The 22,304-nt window shown below is 33.1% G+C and overlaps 3 protein-coding genes across 3 annotated transcripts; 1 reads left to right on the top strand and 2 right to left on the bottom strand.

Annotated features, from left to right (window-relative positions):
• Positions 1-10,052: 10,052 nt before the first annotated feature.
• On the bottom strand, positions 10,053-14,104 carry LOC107858918 (50S ribosomal protein L30). Its single transcript, XM_016703721.2, has 3 exons — positions 13,885-14,104; positions 10,732-10,951; positions 10,053-10,605 (listed from the first exon to the last, which is right to left on the bottom strand). The coding sequence occupies exons 2-3, from the start codon at positions 10,921-10,923 to the stop codon at positions 10,471-10,473; spliced, it is 327 nt and encodes a 108-aa protein (XP_016559207.1). The 5' UTR covers positions 10,924-10,951; positions 13,885-14,104; the 3' UTR covers positions 10,053-10,470.
• Positions 14,105-15,768: 1,664 nt separating this feature from the next.
• Positions 15,769-19,693, top strand: LOC107858919 (pentatricopeptide repeat-containing protein At2g35130). Its single transcript, XM_016703722.2, has 8 exons — positions 15,769-15,887; positions 16,579-16,763; positions 16,833-17,065; positions 17,275-17,524; positions 17,676-17,821; positions 18,006-18,211; positions 18,724-18,848; positions 18,957-19,693. Coding segments are annotated over exons 1-8 (1,731 nt in total). The 5' UTR covers positions 15,769-15,885; the 3' UTR covers positions 19,541-19,693.
• A 351-nt stretch (positions 19,694-20,044) lies between these two features.
• Positions 20,045-21,581, bottom strand: LOC107858920 (probable tRNA N6-adenosine threonylcarbamoyltransferase). Its single transcript, XM_016703723.2, has one exon. It carries the CDS (start codon positions 21,401-21,403, stop codon positions 20,363-20,365), a length of 1,041 nt encoding a protein of 346 aa, XP_016559209.1. The 5' UTR covers positions 21,404-21,581; the 3' UTR covers positions 20,045-20,362.
• Between the last annotated feature and the right edge of the window lie 723 nt (positions 21,582-22,304).

Raw genomic sequence — 22,304 nt, 5'->3', positions numbered from 1 at the left:
TGTTAATCTAGCTTCCCAAACTCCCACGAGCTTCACTTTTAAGCTCCCAAATTATTTAGGATTTAACTCTCAAGAGGCAAGATGAAAAATGAACAAAATGGACCCAAAACTATTTATAAGTGCAGAAAATCTGCACTAAAATAACCAAAAAAAACTGCCAGTTTTTTTTTTTTGTTAAAGTCCACTTCGGACTTCGACGGGGTGCCGGGATTTGTTCGGAGTTCGATTTATGCAAATGAACTATGCAACTACACTAAATTCGACGTTTAGGACGCGATGTCGATATCAGATTTTCAAAAAAATATCGTTTTCACAAAGTTGACCCCCGAAATTCGAAATTACAATTTTTCAAATCGAAGGTCGAAATAAGATTTAAAAGCCGTAAAATCATATCAAACATGCTAATGCCCTAAAATTGACATTCCGGATCTGCTGGCAAAGTCGAATTTTCCATACGAGGTCGTTTCGATCAAATGTGGGTCCCACATCTATATTTTTAATGTTCCAACTTTTCGATCAATACGTCAAAATGAGGTCGGGTGCACCGGGACCCGAACCAAAGATTTACCTAGCCTAAAAACGATATTCTAGAGCTGCTGGCGCAGTCCGTTTGGCCATCCGTCGTACAGATCAAAAGATATCCACATAAGTCCAAAATAAGGCTCTAAAAGCCATCAAAAACCACAATATCGCATAAATGATACCAAAATGCATCGAAAATCATGTCAATCACTCCCATACCCCAAAAATATCATAATGCAACTACGGAAAGCGGTAAAACAGTCAAATCACACAAAATCATAAATTTCACATATTTCATCAAAGTTTTTTAGGTCGTTACAATAAATATGATTATCTAGAATTATTTGGTAATTAGATCTTAGTATTTTGCTATTTTGTTATTTCCTGTTTTTGTAATTATGTGTCTCACACTTTTTTCTTTTTGACTCGACGGTCTATGAAAAACAATATCTCTACCTCACAATATATAAGGTAAAATCAACGTACATTCTATATTTTTCAAACTTCATTTTAAAATTAAATTGGATGTGTTGTTCTTCTTTATTATGTTCAAATTAAATTTTATTTTGTTTTGCGTATTTTATTGATTAATGTTACACATATATTCAACACATGTACACTTTTATATGTAACTCTTTTATATGTAACTTTTTTATGTCGGTGTGATACATTTGTTGGTTACTTAGAGAATTATTGTACTTATTGTTATCAAGGATAATCTTAGATCGAATAATAAATTAGTCATTTTCAAAAACTGAAATTTGCATCTGTTGCAAGCTTCATTTTTATTACACATAAGTTAGATAAATTTTCTTTTAAGTCACGTATTATATTAAAATATTTATTTTTTTTAATTTGTATCTTACGAAATGAACGTTGGCAGCCTATTTAGTTACTCATGTCAACAAATTAGGTAATAAGCTTGCATATGATAGTGATCGAAAAACTTAAAGGAATTTAAAGAGTACGTCAATCACCTCTCAATCTTACATTAAATGAATTTTATTTTATATTAAAAAATAGTTGGATTCTTTATTATAGTTAAATCCCAAATTAAAATGTTGATTGACTTTTTTTCTTAAACAATAAATTATTTACTCGACATAAGTATAAGAGCAAAGCGCGTACACTAAACTATATATATATATATATATATATATATATATATATATGTATGTATGTATGTATGTACGTATCTATGTATGTATGTATTTATGTATATAATTATTAATTTTGATTTTAAATTCAATATTATAGTATTCTTTTTATAAATATTTAATGCTATTATCAAATATTAAAAGATTTTAAAAATATATTATATACAATAATGTCAAAACATTATTTTTAAAAAATTAGGGAAAATATTTTGTATTCACCCTGAACTATCCAGAAATTGCTGAGACACACCTGAACTTTAGAAGGATCCTATTACCCTCTGGATTAATTAAATTTGTATTTGTAGCAATCTTAATGCCTACGTGTCACATACGTGACACATCAGTGAATCAACACATTGAAGGTCCACGTAGGCACACATATGTGCTACGTAGGCATTAAGGTTGCCAAAAATATGATTTCAATTAGTCCAGGGGTAATAAGACCCTCCTAAAATTCAGATGTGTCTCAACAATTTCGTATATAGTTCAGAGTGGAAACAAATCATTTTATCAAAAAATTATTTTCCATATAGTATTCAATATCTACCATATCATAACCATCCTTACTGCTTCTACTAAAATTTCACTGAATTAATTGTATTTTTGTAATACTGATTATTTTAATTATGAAGAAAAATATTAAATGGTGAGTAACATATTTGCAGGGGAGTAGCAAGTATAGGGAAGTTTAAGAAGTTAATGGGTGTTGTCTTCTGTCTCATTTTATGTTTCACCTTTTTTGTATTTTTGTTATAACTAAAAATAATTTTTTTTTAATTCTTAATAAATTGATTTATAACCATATAAATATTTTGGCATTATTTTAGATCACATTTTTTTTTTTCTTTTTGGGTATTTGTTTGTTTGTAAGTCAATTTGATATTTCGTACTTTAGGTGACATATTTCAGAGTAAATGTCTTTTTACTGCCTTCACTATGGTACCCAAGCACAAGGAAGATTCTTTTCTTTGTCCAGAGTACAAAACTTTCTTGCCATGGTACAATACAATATGATATTAAAAATTTCAACTCTATAATTTTGTGATTTGATTTTTAAAATATTGTTATACCAGTCATTTTGAATTAGTTCGGTATGATATGATATTTAAGTTCATTATTGAGATTTTGTGTCGTGATAAAGTAATAATCTTAGTTTGTTTAGCTTTAATTTATATATTATAATTATGATTTTGATTTTTTAAAATTGTATCATACTAACATATAATGAGCCCGTTTGGATAGGATTAAAAAAATAGCTTTTTAGCTTAAGCGATTAAAAGTTTAAAATAAGTGCTTATAAATTAGGTAGATAAGTGTTTGAATACAAGCGTTGAAACTTAAAAAATTTTATTGATGTGTTTGGTTAACAAGTGATGCTAAGCATTTTTTTTGTTGTCAAAATGACTTAAATATCCTTAAAGTTGTTAACAACATAAGTACGGTGAATTATTTATAATTTTTAATTCTAATAATTCAAAAATATTTCTATTTAAATGCACTTTTAGCATAAAGTGATTAGTTGAGGTCAATTTATAAATATAATTTAATTTTTAATTTTTAATTTTTAAATGTTAAAAAATAAAAAACTTAGGACATTTTTTTTATATAAAAATAGTATTATATTGTTATATTGCAAGCTCGTAATAATTTGGCTGTTAAAATGTAAACCTTCGATATAATGATGGATTCTCTGAAAACAAAGGAGAAAGATGAAGAGGAAATTGGAGGAGAGAGATGGAGAGAAGCAACCACGAGAAAAAGAAAGAAAAACTATATATTTAAGGGCTACAAGTTCAAAGTATTGTTGAAATTGAATAAAAATATAAGGGTAAAAAGGTAAATGTTTTGGTCAAACATAAAAAAAATTTAATCTGAAAAGTAAAAAGCTGAGGTACCCAGCTTCTCACCTTTTTGCCCTTTTTAATCAATTTTTAGTTTTTTTTCTAATCACTTTTTAATTTAAACAAACACCTAAAAAGATAAAAAAGATATTAAAAGTACAGAATTTAATCAGATATTAAAAGCACAGAATTTAATCAGACTCTATATTGTTATGCATGTAAAACTACAAGCAACTCTTTTCTTAGAGAAGAGTCAAAGTTCCAATATCTAAATAATTACTTTTATACTAATAGAGTGCTAATTTACTCTCCATTTTATTTTATTTGACCAATGTTTATTTGACACTTTTTCAAGAGAACATTTATTAGGAGTTTAGTTTACTAAACTATCTTTATTAGTTATACTTTGAACATCTAAATTTGACTACGAATATTTTATATAGTTATTTTATGATAGAGGTAATATTGAAAGAACATGATAAAAAAAAATTAATTTCATAAATTAGACATAAATTGAAATGCCTCGTCACAAATATTCATTTATAAAAGGAATGCAAATTTATGGTTTATTAATACAGCTTACTAGGATATTTTGATACCTTTTTATGAACTATGAAGTTTCTCATTGGTAAAATTGTATATCATGAAGTTTTTGTGTTTATTAGAAAAAAAAAAGTTTCTCAATACAGTAAAACGCCAATTTTTTATTTCTTATTTACATTTTTTCTTGAATCTCACTGTTTGAGAAATGGTCAAGGGATTGACCATGGGGCTTTTCACAGCTGCTATATCATTATATGGCTTCTGTGAGATAAAAGCGCACTTCGATATACTAAAGTGCTCGACATGTGCCGAATTTGAAAAAGGATAAAATCAAATAGTCTATTTTATGCAACGAGGCCAAGACTTCACTAAAGGAGATTCAAAATTTGACCAAGGAATTTCAATATCTATTATATGTCATAAAAAATAATTTTGGTCATTTAATAGTATGATTTTTCATCGAAAAAGTTTATGAATTCGCTTATCAAAGGTTAGCTCCGCCCCTAATTGTATGCAACCTTACCTTACATATCTACAAAAAGTTGTTTCCACGACTTAAACTCGTAATCTCCTAATTACATGACAACAACTTTACTAGTTACTCAAAAGCTCCGACCCCTAGCCTTACCTTTTTTAGTGGAAGATGCCTTATGAATAGGGGTGTCAAGTGGGCCGACCCGGCCCGACCCGATCCGACCTGACCCTAGTACCTAACCCGGCCCGATCTGACCCGGTCCGGTAAGCCCTAGGACTTTAGGATTTCGGGTCCCGGACCGATTATTTTGTTAAAATGGGCCCGGCTAACCCGACCCGGACCAAGCCCGATCCAGGCCCGCCGATTAATCGGCCTGACCCGGAAAAATAAAAACAAATAAAAAAGCTATTTTGAATTTTGGGCCAAAATAGCCGTTGGCCCAACGGCTATATAGCCTTTTTGGGTCCAAACGGCTAGTTTGGACCCATTTATTAAAAAAAAAAAAACTTTAAAAAATATTTTTTAATCCCAAAAAAAAAATCTATAAATACCCTACAACTTCAAATCATTTTTCACACAATTTTTCACTCTCTCAAATCTCAATTCTCAATTCTCAAATATTCAATATATTTAATTTCTTAAAGTGTTCACTTTAATTTTTTAATTTTTCGTTTACAAAGTACGAGCGGAAGTTTCTAAAGTCGCAATCTTCGGATACTTCCAAAATTTGGTATTGTCGTTCCATCTCTTACGTTTAATTTTTATTTATTGTATTAATTGTTTAATATTTAATTTTATTATATTTGTGTATTTTGAATATTTTTAGTTTAATTTAATTTATATTATGGATAAATTAAGAAACCTCGCTATTAAAGGTGTTAAAATTTTTTATCCCGGAAGCGGTAGTGGTAGTAAAAAGCGAATTACTAGCGGTAGAGATAGTTCAAGTAGTAGATATACCCGTGTGTCTTCGCCTCCGGTATCGCTTGATACACCTTTTGAGGAAGAAATAGGTGTAGGTGCTCACGATATGGATTATGTAGAAGCTCAGAAAAATTACGGTATAGAAGAAGAAAATGAAGTAGATGCGATTAATTTAGACGAAGATAATGAAAATATTGCTGAGACACCCGCAGTAGGAGATGCTAACGTTAGATCTGAATCAGTTAATCTCCCTTCCCGTCTTCCCAGGACCCCAAAACCTCGTAAAAGAACTAGTATTGCATGGCAACTTTTTGAACGTATATCAGATATTGAGGTGCAATGCAATATTTGTCAACAAATATATAAGCATAGAAGTGGAGGCAAGCAAGGGGGTACGGGTACGTTAATGAGACATGTAGCTGAAGATCACAAAAGAGAGTTAAATATTGCAAAAGGTGGTGGGAATGTTGGTGGGTCAATGCAAACTAGAATGGACCCAACAACCGGTCACGTAGCGAAGAAGTATAATAAATTGAGGGACAGGGAAGAAATAACTAAAATGATAGCTGTGGGTTGTTTGCCTTTTAGTTTTCCTTCTTCTGATGCCTTTATTCGTTATATACAAGCAATTTATAATCCTATGTTTAACGGTATTTCTAGAACTACTTGTCGATCTGATAACGGTATTTCTAGAACTACTTGTCGATCTGATATTTTTAGACTCCATTCACAATATTGTTTATATTTATCAACATTGTTAAAAAATATTCAATGTAGATTGTCCCTAACATCTGATCTTGGTCGTGCTGTAAATAAAAATGATTATTTAACCGTTACTTGTCATTGGATGAATAATAATTTCGTGATGCAAAAACGTATTCTTGCTTTTTTATATGATGAAGATCGTAAACATACTGGACAATTTATTGCTGATTCTATTGTTAAAATTACCGGATATTATGGTATCGAAAATAAAATTTTATGTATTGCTTTTGATAATACTTCTAACAACAAGACTGCTATAACAAAAATAAAATCTACGCTATCTCCGCCCTTGCCTGAAATTTTTCATATTAAATGTGCATGTCATATATATAATTTAATTGTAAAAGATGGTCTTGACTTTTTTGAGCTTTATATTGAAAAAATTCGTCTTGCCGTTGGTTTTATTCAAGGAAATAATCGTAGATCGAGAATTAGAGAATTTAAAGTTAAATGTCAAGAAAATGGACTTACACCGATTTTGATGCCTGAGAAAATTGATACTAGATGGAATTCTACGTATGAATTTTTAAAAACTTGTTATAAATATAGAATTCCTATTACACTAGCTTTTAACCAACATTACGGTCCATTTGCTGATTCTGCTGATTGCATGCTACATAATTCTGATTGGATTGTAATTAATGATCTTGTTAAGTTTTTAGAAAAATTTTATGTAGCTATGGTTGAATTTTTCGGTGCTTATTATCCTACTGTTTGTAATATTTTAGCATATATAGCCGATATTTCTGGTTTGCTCAAAGAATATAAAAATAAAGAAGGTTATAAAGAAACTGTTGGCGCCATGTTTACGAAATTTTAAAAATATTTTTTTCCGATTCCCCCTATTTACTTGGTTGGTGCTATGCTAAATCCGTGCATGAAATATAATCATATGTGTCACTTTAGTACTCTTATTTATACTAACTTAGAAATAAATACTAACCATGATTCTGAACAAGTACAACCTGATTTGTGGACGGCTATGGCTGATGCAAAGGACTACATAGAAAAATTATATAATCACTATGCTGATTTATTTGATTTAGCCGTACCTACAAATATCACTCCAACTGTCGCTCCTCATCCTCCCGAGGAGCCATCATCTTCTAAAAGGCCGCCACATAGTGGTTTTTTTGATTAGTTTTATGATTTAAATTGTTAGAACAGTGTTGATGATAGAACTTACACATCAACTTATCGGGAAGAGCTGAAATATTATTTTCGGACGGCACCAGAGGATCGCAGACGACGGATCAACAAGTTGGATTGGTGGAGGAGTAATGAAACACAATATCCTGTGCTTTCAAGATTAGCTAGAGATATCTTGAATGTTCCAATGTCAATCGTTGCATCAGAGAGCGTCTTTAGTCAGGGACGACAGCAGCTTGGAGACAACCGACACTCATTGTGAAGCAATGCAATGAATGTTCTAGTTTGCCTCAGAGATTAGATTAGAGCGGAAAGAAGAAACCAAGGAATAGAATCGGAGCCGAGCGACGAGCTGAAACTTGAAGAAATTATGACTTCACGGGAGAACTCAACAGAATTAAGTCCAATGCATGGTTTTGCCCCCATTGACTTCGACTATCCTATGCAAGTTCCCATTAATATTAACATGAATGAGTTGGAAAAAATGATGCATAATTTATAGATTTTTCATTCATGTAAATTATAAATTTTGGATCATTTTGCAATCAATAAAATTTCTCAAATTCATTCACTCCTTAGTCCTTGTTTTTTATTTTTTTCATTTAACGATTTAAAATTTTAAATTGAATTTCTAGTTTTCTACTTTAAATTAAAAACTTACTTCTAATATATTATTAATTTACTACCAAATATTATTAATTTATTATATTAAGTAGCATATGTTTTGTATATTTGTGCATATATCTTCTATAGAAGTGTATATTTAACGTATACATGTGTATATGTTTTATAAATTAGTATATAAGTATATCTTTATATATTGTAATGTATATATAATGTAGTATATTTTATAAGTAGTAGTATATATACATTGAATGGTGCGTATACACGTGTATATATCTTCTATAGAAGTGTATATTTAACGTATATATGCGTATATGTTTTATAAATTAGTATATAAGTATATCTATATATATTGTAATGTATATATAATGTAGTATATTTATAAGTAGTAGTATATATACATTGAATGGTGCGTATACATAGAATAGAGTGTATATATGTGAATAGATCTTCTATAGACATGTATATTTAACGTATACATGTGCATATGTTTTATAAATTAGTATAATAACTATACAAATATATATTGTAATGTATATATATTATAATATATTTGATTTAAAGTATTACATATACATAGAATAGAGTGTATATATGTGAATAGATCTTCTATAGACGTGTATATTTAACGTATACATTACTTTATGTTTTATAAATTAGTATATATATTGTAGTATATACTTTTTTTAAAGTAGTACATATATATTGAATGGTGCGTATATATGTGTATATATCTTCTATAGACGTATATCTTTAAAGTATACAAGTGTATATGTTTTATAAATTAGTATGTAACTATATATATATACATATTGTTGTATATATGTATATGTATATTGTAGTATATATTTTATTTAAAGTAGTACATATATATTGAATGGTGCATATATATGTGTATATATCTTCTAAAGTAGTATATATTTAACGTATACATGTGTATATGTTTTATAAATTAGTATATATATATATATATATATTATACTATTATAGCATATGTTTTATTTAAAGTAGTACGCATAGTCATATATAATTATATATTGAATGGTACGTATATATGTGTAATTGTTTATATATTTTTTTAAAAATATATATTATATATTGGAGTGTATATAGTGTATATTGGAGTGTATATAGTGTATATTGGATTTTTTATTTATTTTTTAAACGGGTTTGACCGGTTTTTAACCGGATTTAACCGGGTTTGACCGGGTTGGGTTAAGTGCGCCGGGTTAGGGTGGATTTTAATTTTTTTACTGTTTGGCCCGACCCGGCTAACATCAAAACCAGCCCTCAACCCGGTTAAAATGAAAGGGCCGATTCCGGGTTGGCCCGGCCCGACCCATTTGATACCCCTACTTATGAATATGTGCCATGGAAGTAAGCTGGAAGCAACGTTAATCGTAAAAACAGTGCCATGGGAGAGAAATACATTCTGTCGTGCTCGATAGGTGAAGCATCCTAAATGAAAAAGTCTAGTAACCGAAAGCATTACTAACGTAAGCTTTGATCCAATCAGTATCAGGCATGTGAGATTTTGTACATATTAATAAGGACTACCTTGCAAGGCTAAATATTATAGGGCGATGATAGCAAATTAGTAAGTACCATGAGGAAACGATGAAACCGATTTTGGGGGTTGACATTTTTGGGTTAATTTTGATTCTGACCCAATTTAAAGATATGAAATTGGTCCAATGAATTTGTTAACCTCAGTTGAATATTCTTTTGAATATATTGAACTAGTGCAGTGGATTACCCACTCTTAATAATATATTTAATTTCTATTTCATATATTTTATTTTATCAGCAGATCAAAGATAAACAGTTAAAAGTAACAAGGATGGTTGAGATGGTCATGTTTTCTCGGTCGAGCTTGGGCGGACAGGGCTTGCCTAGTACGATTTACTTGTGTGGTTTGCTGGATATTAGCTCTGTAACATTTTGTGTCGAGTCAGAAATCACATCAAGAGACGGGGTTCATAAATAGCAGTAGATTGAAAAGAGAAGATGAGGAAGAAGAAGAGGATAAAAGAGAAGGAAAGAGAAAAAGAATGCAATGAAAATCGAGCTATATTTCCCAGAGAAACCCGAAAGATCTAAGGTTGTTCCTAGCCTGACATGAACATAAAGCAATCCTTCAATGCATTTTCTATAACCATGACCACAGAATCATTCCTGAATCCTGGAAACCTCGTATCAACAGGCTAGAACCAGTTTTTAGTTTACGTGCTTATATCATCTTTCTTCACTTATTACACAGTAACGACCTAATCAGCTCTCTAGATTGCTCCAGAGGCATAGTGTTTTCTACTATAGCCGAAACAATAATAACCACCACCTGAATACAAAGGTTCGATGCAATTTCATAGCATATGCTTCAAAATGTTCCAAAACATTACTTGGGTGCACTACATTGTCGGAACATTAGCAGGACAAAATTACAAAACTGACCAGGAAAGAGTTTCGACAGTTACTGAACTGAATCAGCTGCAGGGGCTGCGTGATGGTTTATAACCAAAGGAGGGCGTAGAGCTTTGTGATTAGCTATTTTCTCCATACGTGCCTTGTACATCTCTTCTGTCTCAACGACAACCAATCTTTTCACCTAAGATCAAATGAGAGACAAAAAATATTAATCTTTGGTAACGACAAAATTTGTATAAACCAGACTAGATGAAGGTGAGAAAACACATTAAACTAGTCCATGTTGAAAGCGCGAAACTATTACAACCTGCTGAAGCATTCCCCTAACAGTGGGTGTGTTCCATCTCATTACAGTCCGGTTGCATTTGCCAAGGCGTAATGCCTCAAGGGTACGCCTATGGAGCCTCCTTGTACCCGGAATACCCCTTACAAGGGTTATGTATAGATTAGGGCTCCATGCGACTGGAGCACAAGCTTTAAAAGCATTGTAAGCACTCATCTCTTCCTGTTTTACCGCTTCTGCTTTCCTGAAGCAGAACAGAAAAGAAACTTTTCCTTCAAAAGAAGCACTTCGATAAAAAAGAGTAAGATTTGCAGCAATAGTTCCTAAAAGAAAAGGTGTGAGCATCTTAGTAGGAAGAGTGGGGCAGCTGGAAATCGGAAATGAATTAGATTTGCCGGGATGAATTCTGAATTTTTTTTCCTTTTTCTTTTTCTTAAAAAAAGCAGGTAATATAATGTACAATCAACATATTATAGAAAAAATGAGGCACTCAGAGAAATAAAATTCTCTGTAGTGGGAGAAAACTGCATCACAATTGCACGGGTAAATGCATAAGTTTGAGATTGAAGTATGCAATTTGAGATGGTAGTTAGGTGAAATTCTGCCCCTCTGAGAAGAACTACAATATAGTAGCCCTAAGAGGTCACCTCATGATTGAAAATAAATTGTAATGATGAGTCTCCTCTCTCTAACAACATAAACCTTTAGATGAGTCAATTCACACATGTCATCAGTGAAAAAAAAATATTGGAATTGAATCTCACCACTAACCAGAATTATTTCACATACTTTATCCAAGAAAAAAGTCAACCAAGGGAACATTATGCAGACATATTCAAAAAAATAAAGTACCCATTATTTTGATAAAGAAAAAGTATCCATTCTTTAAAAGCTGATCTTCTATATTCGGCGATTCACGCGATTCAACACACTCATTATGAAAAGGGTACAGGGAACTGGAAATTTAAAATACTACTCTTTCCAGAACAATGTACAACAAATAAAGAAGAAAACTATGGAAACAAGAGCACTCAATGTTTGTGTGTCCGGGATAGAAGCATAAGGTGTGCTAACAGCAATAGACGAGAAAAAATGTGCATTCAAGATTTTAAAAGGCTGGTTGATTTCTTAAACATGTGGTAGTCGAGCCAAATAAATACTCTCTTGTAGACTAAACTAAAATAGTTAACTTAGACAAACCTGTAAAAAGATGTAGTAAGTCTCGTGTAAAGAGAAGTAAAACTGGATGCTATACTAGCATCCCCGAGAACCTTGAATTAGAATATTTGCCTTTGAAACCAACATTTTACAAAAATCACTAGTATTTGAAAATTCAAGGGCAAAGACGAAAGATGTGAAAACATAACATAATGCACCAACACTGAACCTTTCGGTGCCATGAACCAATGATGGGGATCACCATCAAGCGTAAACCATTGAGATTTTACTTATTATATCACTGCAATTGTTTAAGTTGTTCTTTAATTATTTAAACATAATAAATACCTTTTTCATTTTAGTCAGTTTTGAACACAACTGAAAAATTGTTCAAGAACAGGTTAGTGTAAACATCATTTTCTCGACTATAGACACAGATTTTTCCTTTAAGTTTTTCTCTCATCCACTGCTACAAATACCAATCTTAGCATTTCATGAAACATCAATGATGATTTTGCATATTTACCAAAATTCTATTACTCTAGTCTATTTGTATTACTTTGAGAAGAGTAGATATTGGGACATTTCTGTGACATTCATAAGTGCTAAGTATCTCCTCTAGTCAAAACAAAGAAAATTGCTTCCCTAGGAGCAAAGAGAATAGTCAACAGCAGGAGCATTACGCGTACCGTTAGTCTCTACATGAGCATACACATAACCCATAGGCACTCTTCAAAGTTGAGCGAATTAAAACATTAAACAGCTTGAGACTAACAAGACTTAGAATAATAGGGTCCTTCAAGAAAGTAAAAGTATGAATCTTCTGATTGAGGAAACTTAACCTTAGAAGGTTCAGTAACTCATCGGGGACGCACCTATCCACCAACATAAAGAATGGGGAAAAAGGAAATTAAAGGTCCTCTTGGAAGTGTGGAGAAATTTCTCTCAAGATCAAATTGGTTGGTTAGTCACTAATCAGTTATCACTAGATACAAGTTTCTTACATCCACAAACAATGCAGAAAACTATAAAGCTGTGCATTACTCAATTACTGCATAAAAACGAAAACCCAAGTCACTCAATGAAGATGTTAAAATAATCCAGAAGAAACAATTTGATATATGTAGCAAAATGGCAAGCCCCGCTAAGTGCTGCTCATTCAAATGAGCTTCACTTTCAACCAACACTCCCACTCAATCTAGGAGTCCCTTCCTTCCAACTCACTCACATCTTATTCTTTCTGGTTCACTTATACCTATGTCTAACTAAATCGCGGATCAAGCTCAAAGCATAGAGTCCCCACACTAGTACACATCCAAATACTAACATCCACAACTTCCAAACATAACCAAAATCAAATTTTGAAGACGATAAACCCATTGATCTCCTTATCTTAGGACCTTAGGTTCTTTATCGACTTTTATCTTACTGTTCCCGACATCCACATAACTTGTCTGGGTGAATTGAAGACTCTAATTGATGCGGTTGGACCTTTTCTCTACCCAACATCAACCAAAAACTGAATTTTGCTTTTTCTGTTTCTGTAAAAAGTATTCATCTTTCTACGTAAAATCTTGAAAAACAGGAAGTGCAGAGCACGTGAAGTCTCAGGTTCAAATCCCAGACGAGACAAAACACTAAAACACTAGGTGATTTCTTCTCATCTGTTAAACTGTCCCGGACACCACGGCTATTAAAATAAATAAATCTTGAAAGCAGTTGAAAATCAAATTCAGGACAGAACTCATCAAAGAATCACAGAACCCATTACACCCTAAAAGAAGCAATTTTTAGAGAAATCCAAGTGACCCAAGACGATAAATATAACGTTTATTCACAAAGATGCAACAATAAGGCATACTCACAGTTCAAGACTATCCCTAGATGCACTCGAGCTATTGAAATGGACCCAAAGAAAAAAAAACAATCTTTACGCTCTCCTCTCTGAAGTGAAACTTATAGCAACAAGGATTTTGATAAATATTAAAAATAAAAATAAAAATAAAATTGTAAACTTACTTGTGGAGGAATGCTCTCTGAAGTGAGAATTGTGCTTGTGCTGAGGTTTTAGGAGTTGCGAGAGAATTGGGGAAAATTGGTGGGTTACTTCTTTGAATTTGGGCTATGTTATGTGTCTTGACCTAATTTGGCTCTCATTTGATCAATTTTGTGCAATTCTAAATTTCTAATTTAAATGTAATGACACAATAAGTACATAAATTTAAAATATTAAGTTGTTTAATGAAATATTAGTTTGTAAGAACTTTAATTTCTAGGGTGTTCATAGTTTGGTTAAAAATCAAATCGAACCGCGATCCAAACCTAACCGATTAAAAAAATTCAATATTTGATTAGGTTTGGTTTTGAATTTTAAAAAATCGATACTAATTTGATTTGGTTTGGTTTTACTATAAAATAACCGACAAAATAATCAAACCGAATCGATCTATATATATATATATATATTGTAATTATTTATATATTATTCATAATACAATATAAATATTTGTTACATTTTATATTTTAATCATGATTTAACTTTAGTCGTAATACATTCAGTCATATGTTTTCATCCAGTTGACAGTACCTTATGAGATTCTAAATGAATTTCGCACTTTGAATGACAAATGATACTAATTTTGAAAATAATATCTTGTTGCATATTGAAATTTACAATTTGTCGAGCAAAAAGTTATGTGTTCACCTTTTGCAGGGTTTATTATATATCATTTTATTAAATGTAGTTTTTAAATATTTTTGTAGAAGCGTTCATGTGGTATTGTTCATGGCTTTGTCGAAGTATAATACTCAGTTGACATCTTAGTTTCAAGGTTGAGATACAACACTCGGTTGACATCTCATATGTTAGATTGAATTTGTTTTTTTAAATCTTTATATCATTAGCTAAAGTTATAAACCGAAAAAATCGAACCAAGCCGAACTAAACCGATAAGAACCAAACCAATGGTTATTTTTTTGTTTGGTTTAGTTTGGTTTTAGAAATTTAAAAATCGACTAAGTTGGTTTGGTTATGGTTGTGACCAATAACCGACCCAAATCGACTCATGAACATCCCTATGTCTAGGTAAGTAATAGGTTTGTAGGCGTTTGATCCTGAAAATCACATTTTTTTAAAATTAGAGTTGTGTTTGACTATAAATATAAATTTAATTTGTTTTTAAAATTTTGTGAGAGAAGTAGGAGTGAAAAAAGTGAAATTTTTCAAAATACAACTTGGAGTTGTTGAGGAGTTGAGATCTCTTGAACGTATACAAAATAAATAGAAAAAAATAGCATATTCAGATATACGTGTAAATATGATTTTTTCTAGTAGAAAAATCATAAAATTATATTAAAAAAATAAATTATAAATGACCTACAAAATCAATTCTCCTCTTAATGTTGCAATTCCTCTTCTATAAATTGGTCTGATTTTATAAAGACTTTCTCACGTTTGTAATTTTCTCATTCATTTCTTTTTCCCTTTTCCTATTTACCGCAACAATCATAATATAATTAGTGTAATCATATAGGTCAGATTTGTCAATAATAAAATGTACGCAAAACTTATCCGATAAAATTTCACAAAATTATTGTCGACTGTATAAGCCACATAATAAAAAATTTCATTTATCTAACGGACGTATTACTTTAGGGTGGCATTTGGTGTGACCAAATTGTACGGTTCGACAAAACTCAATAGTTATTAACTTAAAAAGTTTATATTTTATCTTCAAAAAGTTATTTAATTTAACACATAGAAAGATTTAAGTTGGAATCAACAAACACAACTAAATGAAAAAGAAAAAGAATTTCAAACTCATAAATTTCAAATCGGGAATTCGAATGTGTGGAGTGGGAGGGAGGGGGAAAGTTAATGATGTTTGGCCCATTGTGTGTTTGTCTGCATGCTATTACTTATTAGAGTAGATATTTTACCCAATTATCTTTGTCAACCAAAAGCATAGTGTTGGTTGTTTTACAGAAGAAAGTGTCCTGGCTTTATCTTCATATGCATTCATGTAACTCTTCTTCTCCCTCATAACCTCTTCATGCTTCTGCATTCAATCTTGCACTTATTGTTTTCTTGAATTTTGAACTCTACTTTGTGTTTGGGCTCTCTTAGCTGGACTTACATTATGTAAAGAATGAAACTGGTAACAGAAAAATAAGATGAAAGAAACTTAGATTGAGTAATCAAGTCACATATACACTGAAATTAAAATTGGAATTGTTTGCCTGCTTACTTACCACTTTTGTCATTCACCTCATTTACTACTACATGTGCTTGTGAGATGAACTCTTGATGCAACTTTTAGTGTTGTTCTGTACTAAGAATTTTCCTCATTTCTAGAAACTTCAAGAACCCTGCCGAATGACCAATTCGACCGGATTACGAGTCTTTGCTTGTTAGAAATACACCTGAAAAAATGAGAGTATGTAATACTGATTGAATTGTGCGGGTTCTGTGTTGTGGGCTCTATTTTGTCAAGTTTATCCTGCAGAGTCATGTTTGAAAATTTAATGTGTTTAACACCCATTACATCATGTAGCAACAGAATTTGTTAGCTCAATGTGCTGTCTTGTTTCTGATATCAAGAATGTGTTACCTTGTGCTGATAAATTTGTAACATTCTCTACGTCTGTTGATGCGTGATGTGATACACTAGGAGCGAGGTCTAAGTAGTGTTTTCTTATTATGAGCTATTGTAGGTTGGTCTCTAAATGTCCATTGAGCCATATCCTTTTCGAACCAAGAATTAGTAAAGGTGGATTCAGATGGAAAGCAAATGCCTCCAATGATGTTCCCGTTGAGAAGTGGAAGCAAGATAGCATTTTCATTGATAGACGCGGCAGATTTAGACACTTTGATCACAAAAAAGTTTCACGGAAAAGATGTAGGTTGATGTATAGTGGCAGTAGTATCATCTATATGTTTCTCCCTCCTGATTCCAACTACTGTGCAGGTGGTTCTTTAAGGGGCAGAGGATGGAAATATGGATCTGGTTTTGTTGATGGTATATTCCCAGTGCTAAGCCCAATTGCTCAGCAAATTCTAACTTTCATAAAGAAGGAAAAAGATCCAGAGAGGATTTGGTCTGCCTTGGATACTCTACGTCCCACCAATCATACCTGGGATGATTTGATTAATGTAGCAGTTCAACTTCGAATCAACAAACAATGGGATCTGATCATACTGGTAAAGATCTTGTCTATTGCTCCATTTATTTATATTCTGGCTTCGTTCAATCGCCTATGTGTCTACATATTTATATCTTCTAAGGAAGTTACTTCAGGCTTGGCTAGATACACTATAATCTAGGTCTAACCGGTTTCTAAGTAGCTTCATCATTTCCATTCCAGCCTACAAGATGGTGCCTCATTTGAATAAGTAATATTCCTTTGCAGATATGTGAATGGATACTGTGTAGGAGTTCCTTTCAGGCAGATGTGATTTGCTACAATTTGCTTATAGAAGCTTATGGGCAGAGTTCACTTGTTAAGAAGGCTGAATCTACTTATCTGGCACTTCTTGATGCTCGATGTGTCCCGACTGAAGATACTTATGCACTTCTTCTGAAATCCTATTCCAAATGTGGGATGCTAGAGAAGGCTGAAGCTGTCTTCTCTGATATGCGGAAGAATGGCCTTCCTCCAAGTATGTTTTCTAGTTTTCTATTTGCTGTTGTACATACTATACGATCAATTGGTAGCACCAATTCCGTGCAAACTATGTACACTGTACAAAACAACGAGTCTATCTAATGCTTTTAAGACTCGGCAGAATATGATCTTTCAGTCATCTGCAGGTGCTCTTGTATATAATGCTTATATTGATGGGTTAATGAAAGGAAGGAATTCACAAAAAGCATTGGCGATCTTTGATAGGATGAAGCGCGAAAGCTGCCAACCATCTACAGATACTTATACAATGCTGATCAACTTATATGGGAAGGTAATACAAGTAGTTAAATTGACACTCTTTTTGACTCTTTAATGCTGGTACTAAAAAATTATTCCTGGCGGAATCAAGCTGATAAATTTGATCTACAGACAGTTCGGGGGCTGCTTCATGTGCTAACTCAAGATTTCTATGCTGATGTTGGCTCAATTGATTGAATGACTTACTGATTATGCAGGAAAATAAGTCCTACATGGCGCTAAAGGTGTTCAATGAGATGAAAACTCAGAAATGTAAACCTAATATCTGTACCTACACAGCTCTTGTTAATGCATTCGCCAGGGGTGGCCTATGTGAAAAAGCTGAAGAAGTCTTCGAAGAACTACAAGAAGCTGGGTTTGAGCCTGACGTCTACACCTATAACGCCTTGATGGAAGCTTACAGGTGAACACGGCTAATGTTTCAGTTCTGGACTCCTTCATGAATGCAATATGTAAAGATAATCGTATCAAACTCATCTTCCGTTTCCAGTATAAGCTTTTGACAGTAATTGAAGAGCCAAATTATTATCCAGTTGCCTACTTTATAGGACTTAGTCATAACTCCCTTCGAAGTGCTGGATCTTAGACTAATTATTGAAACTTCAACAGGTAAAAGAAAAAGGAATAGTCCTGTTAAGAATTTGCAAATTTCTAACAAGGGACTTCATTTAGTTGAATATAAGCATGAACAATTAACAATTTTCTGCAGTAGCATGCCTCAGAGGGCTATTTAGAAATATCAATCTGCTATCTTTAGCTTATCATGAACATGCCTAATGGTACAAGTCAATAAATATACATATTTTTCTTCGAACATGTACATTCTTCTGTAGGTATGTTCAGAATTATGTTTCCCCTGCCACTAGTAAATATCTACTTATCCAAAGTAACTGAACTGATCTTTTCGTCAAACAGTCGTGCAGGCTATCCTCAGGGTGCTGCAGAGATCTTTTCTCTCATGCAGCATATGGGCTGTGAACCAGATAGAGCTTCATATAATATTATGGTGGATGCCTATGGAAGAGCTGGTCTTCATGAAGGTATTTTTTTTTTTTTTTCAGTGTTAGCATTTAGTAAACAAAACAGCTTAAGCCTTTGTTTCTGAGCACTGAGGCTGTTTCCTCATTCTTCTGAAAAAAATACATTAGATGCACAAACCGTGTTTGATGAGATGAAGCGGCTGGGTATAGCTCCTACAATGAAATCTTACATGTTACTCATATCAGCCTACTCGAGAAACAGTAATGTGTCAAAATGTGAAGAAATTGTGAATCAGATGCAGAAATCAGGAGTGAAACTAGATACGTTTCTTCTTAACAGCATGCTCAACTTGTATGGTCGTCTTGGCCAGTTTGCAAAAATGGAAGAACTCTTGACAGTCATTGAAGCTGGGCCTTACATACCCGATATCAGCACCTACAATATCTTGATCAATGCATATGGACGATCAGGATTTATCGCGAAAATGGAAGAAGTTTTCCAATCGCTTCCTGCTAAGAACCTGAAGCCAGATGTGGTTACTTGGACTTCCCGACTTGGAGCATACTCCAAAAAGAAACAGTACCAAAGATGCTTAGAGATCTTCGAGGAAATGATCGATGAAGGTTGCTATCCAGATGGCGGAACAGCCAAAGTGCTCCTTTCGTCTTGTTCTAGTGAAGATCAGATTGAACAAGTTACAACAGTGATTAGATCAATGCACAAGAATGTAAAGACAGTAGAGTTAGTTTGAAATATGGCTTATACGGTTTTCAGGACATTGCAGTATTTGATGTGGAATTAGATGTAAATAGTGTTAGTTTTTGCATTCTTTAGAACTAATGTGACTAAAGAACATGAATACCGGCAAAAGTCAAAATGAAATTTTCAACTTAAAATTCGACTCTATTTGGCATGATTTTGCTTATATATTTCGCAAAAGCGATGGTTGATTTGGTTCAAATCAATCAAACCAAACCCTTGAACACCACCTAACTTGAGATATCATTGTTTGCTTTAAGAACTGGATCAATGGTGAAAGTGACTCATATTCCCTAGATGAAATTGACAACCTTCTCAAAATTCATAAAGAAAGAGTTTCCCTCTTTCTCCCCCAAAGAGTTCAAGTAGTGGCACTTCCCGTATTATGAACGTATGTAGCAATCAACAACAAACCCATTGCAATCCCACAAGTGAAGTCGAGACTATTTCTGCCAGATCCATGGCTCAAATGAGAAGTCATCGAAGCAAGGTATCAAAAAAAAAAAAGAAAGACATAAATAGCATACAAAGCAAATGACGCAACTGATAATGGTACACATTACATAATAAGAGACAAAGCAACTACTAAACGGTCCCTATCACTCCCGCATAGAGTGAGTTTAACACTCAACTACTTAGTAGACCCCACCTTTCTATCTAGATCACATCCTGCGTATCTAGTACATAAAAATTGTTCTTGTAAGCGTTACAGTTGACACATTATGAAGCCACTATGGGCCGATAAACATAGTACAATACATTCACACAGGTTGTCCTGAAAGTGCAACAAACTGAAGACACCAAGGTCATTCATTCATGCTATTACTGATTCCTTCTCTCTCCAAGTTGCGAGGACTTCATCGGTTCTAAACCGTTGTGTGAATGTTGATTCCTCCATGGGAGTTGATGCGCCATTCGCGTACTCTAGGAGACCAGTATAAGCAATCATTGCTCCATTGTCAACACAATACCTATCATCAGTCGCAAACAACTTGCCATCCCTCTCAGAACACATAATTTGCATCATCTGTTGCAACCGCTCATTACATCCAACACCACCAACAATCAACACATCTTTCTTATCACAATGCGCCATAGCTCTTTCCGTTATCTCTACAAGCATCGCAAACAGAGTTTCCTGCAAAGAAAAACAAAGATCGGCCGGCGTACACTCGTTACTCTTCAGCTTCTCCTCAGTTGTAGCTTCAATGTAGCTCAATATCCCACTAAACGAAACGTCCATTCCCTTCACAACGTAAGGTAATTCAATAAACTTGTCCCCTTTCTTCGCAAGCTGTTCAATGTTGTACCCAGGGCTAGGATCATTAGACAATGTAAGAACCCTAGCAAACCTATCCAAACAATTCCCCACAGCAATATCAATGGTCTCCCCAAAAATCCTATACCGTCCTTCACTATACGCAATAACCTGCGTATTTCCACCACTAACGTACAACACAACCGGGTCAACTGCCCCGGTCACGGCCCGACCCATTTCAATATGCGCAACACAATGGTTAACTCCAATAATAGGTTTCTTCCACATCTGAGACAGAACCCGCACAACCACAGCGGAAACCTGGAGGGGGGCCCCCATCCCGGGACCTTTAGTGTAGCAGAGACAGTCGATTTCGTCCGGTGATACTCCGGCGGTATCTAGGGCGGATTTGACTAACGGTAAGATGTATTGGTGGTGGTGCTGAGCGGTTTCACGGGGGAGAAAACCTTGGCCTGGAGGGGTTATGTAGGTGTGACGTGGATTGGAGAGAATAGAGCCGTCGATTGCTACTACTCCTACGCCGATTTTGTTGGCGGAACCCTCGAAACCTAGGGCTATTAATTTCTTATCCTTCATTGCTGCCGCCACCGGAGGATTAGGGTTTTGCAGTCAAATGAAATGAGCAGTGACGACTATAATATTAAGGGCTTGCACCCTAATGAGATGAAGCAGCGAGATGAAGTTAGAATTTTTGTTGCACGTACGATTTGGATATTTTTTAACTTACTTCCTTCATCTCATTTTATGCATATTTTCTGACTTGATACGATGTCTAAAAAAGAAATCTTTAAAATTTTAAATATAAAATAATTTTTAAATATTTAATTGGTTGTAAATTATTTTATAATAAAAAATGAATTAAAACTACTTTTTTTTTATTATTATAGTAAATTGAATGAATTAGAAAGAAAAGTGCGTCATGAAATAAGATAGAGAGAATAACTTTTTACAGACATAAAAATATAATAAGTTGTGAAAGTTATCAAATTCTTTTTAATCTTGTATAATTTTACCTAATAAGTAAAAGTTAGCATAGTAGTATAATACTTTTTTTGGTATTAATATATCATCACAAGACTATTCTAAAAAAAAAAGTATAATATTTATTGATCGGACTTTAGTTCATAAAAAGCAAAAAAAAATATGAGCGATAGAGTATTACTTTTTGATATAATCCTCCCATGTAGTGGATAATCTTCTCAAGTTGAACATGCAGTTTCTCGATCAGATGACCGAGATAGCGAATCAATGTGGTTACTTTGAGCCATTTGTTGGTCTATGTGTTCATATTTATATTCCATGAATATTTCATCGCTTCTTTGATACTCTTGCAAAAAAATTATGTAATACTGCACAAACTTAATTTTTGATGTAAATGATTGGCAAAAGTTGGTAAGAGTAATAATGTCAACTAATGATTCATTGCTTACATGTGAAATAAATACTTTCTCAGTTCATTTTTACTTGTTACTAATTT

This window comes from Capsicum annuum, chromosome 2 (assembly GCF_002878395.1).
Source record: "Capsicum annuum cultivar UCD-10X-F1 chromosome 2, UCD10Xv1.1, whole genome shotgun sequence".
NCBI classification, from domain to species: domain Eukaryota; kingdom Viridiplantae; phylum Streptophyta; class Magnoliopsida; order Solanales; family Solanaceae; genus Capsicum; species Capsicum annuum.
Note: the sequence above shows the minus strand (reverse complement) of the source record. Positions and strands in the feature narration are given on the sequence as shown.

Excerpts from the sequence above, each read along its gene's own strand:
- LOC107858919 (XM_016703722.2), top strand. Across the intron at positions 16,764-16,832 it reads AAAAGTTTCACGGAAAAGAT|GTGGTTCTTTAAGGGGCAGA; the intron begins GTAGGTTGATGT and ends ACTACTGTGCAG. Across the intron at positions 17,822-18,005 it reads TGATCAACTTATATGGGAAG|GAAAATAAGTCCTACATGGC; the intron begins GTAATACAAGTA and ends CTGATTATGCAG.
- LOC107858918 (XM_016703721.2), bottom strand. The coding sequence starts at position 10,923 with ATGAGTGCTTACAATGCTTTTAAAGCTTGTGCTCCAGTCGCATGGAGC. Across the intron at positions 10,606-10,731 it reads TTAGGGGAATGCTTCAGCAG|GTGAAAAGATTGGTTGTCGT; the intron begins GTTGTAATAGTT and ends ATTTGATCTTAG.
- LOC107858920 (XM_016703723.2), bottom strand. The coding sequence starts at position 21,403 with ATGAAGGATAAGAAATTAATAGCCCTAGGTTTCGAGGGTTCCGCCAAC.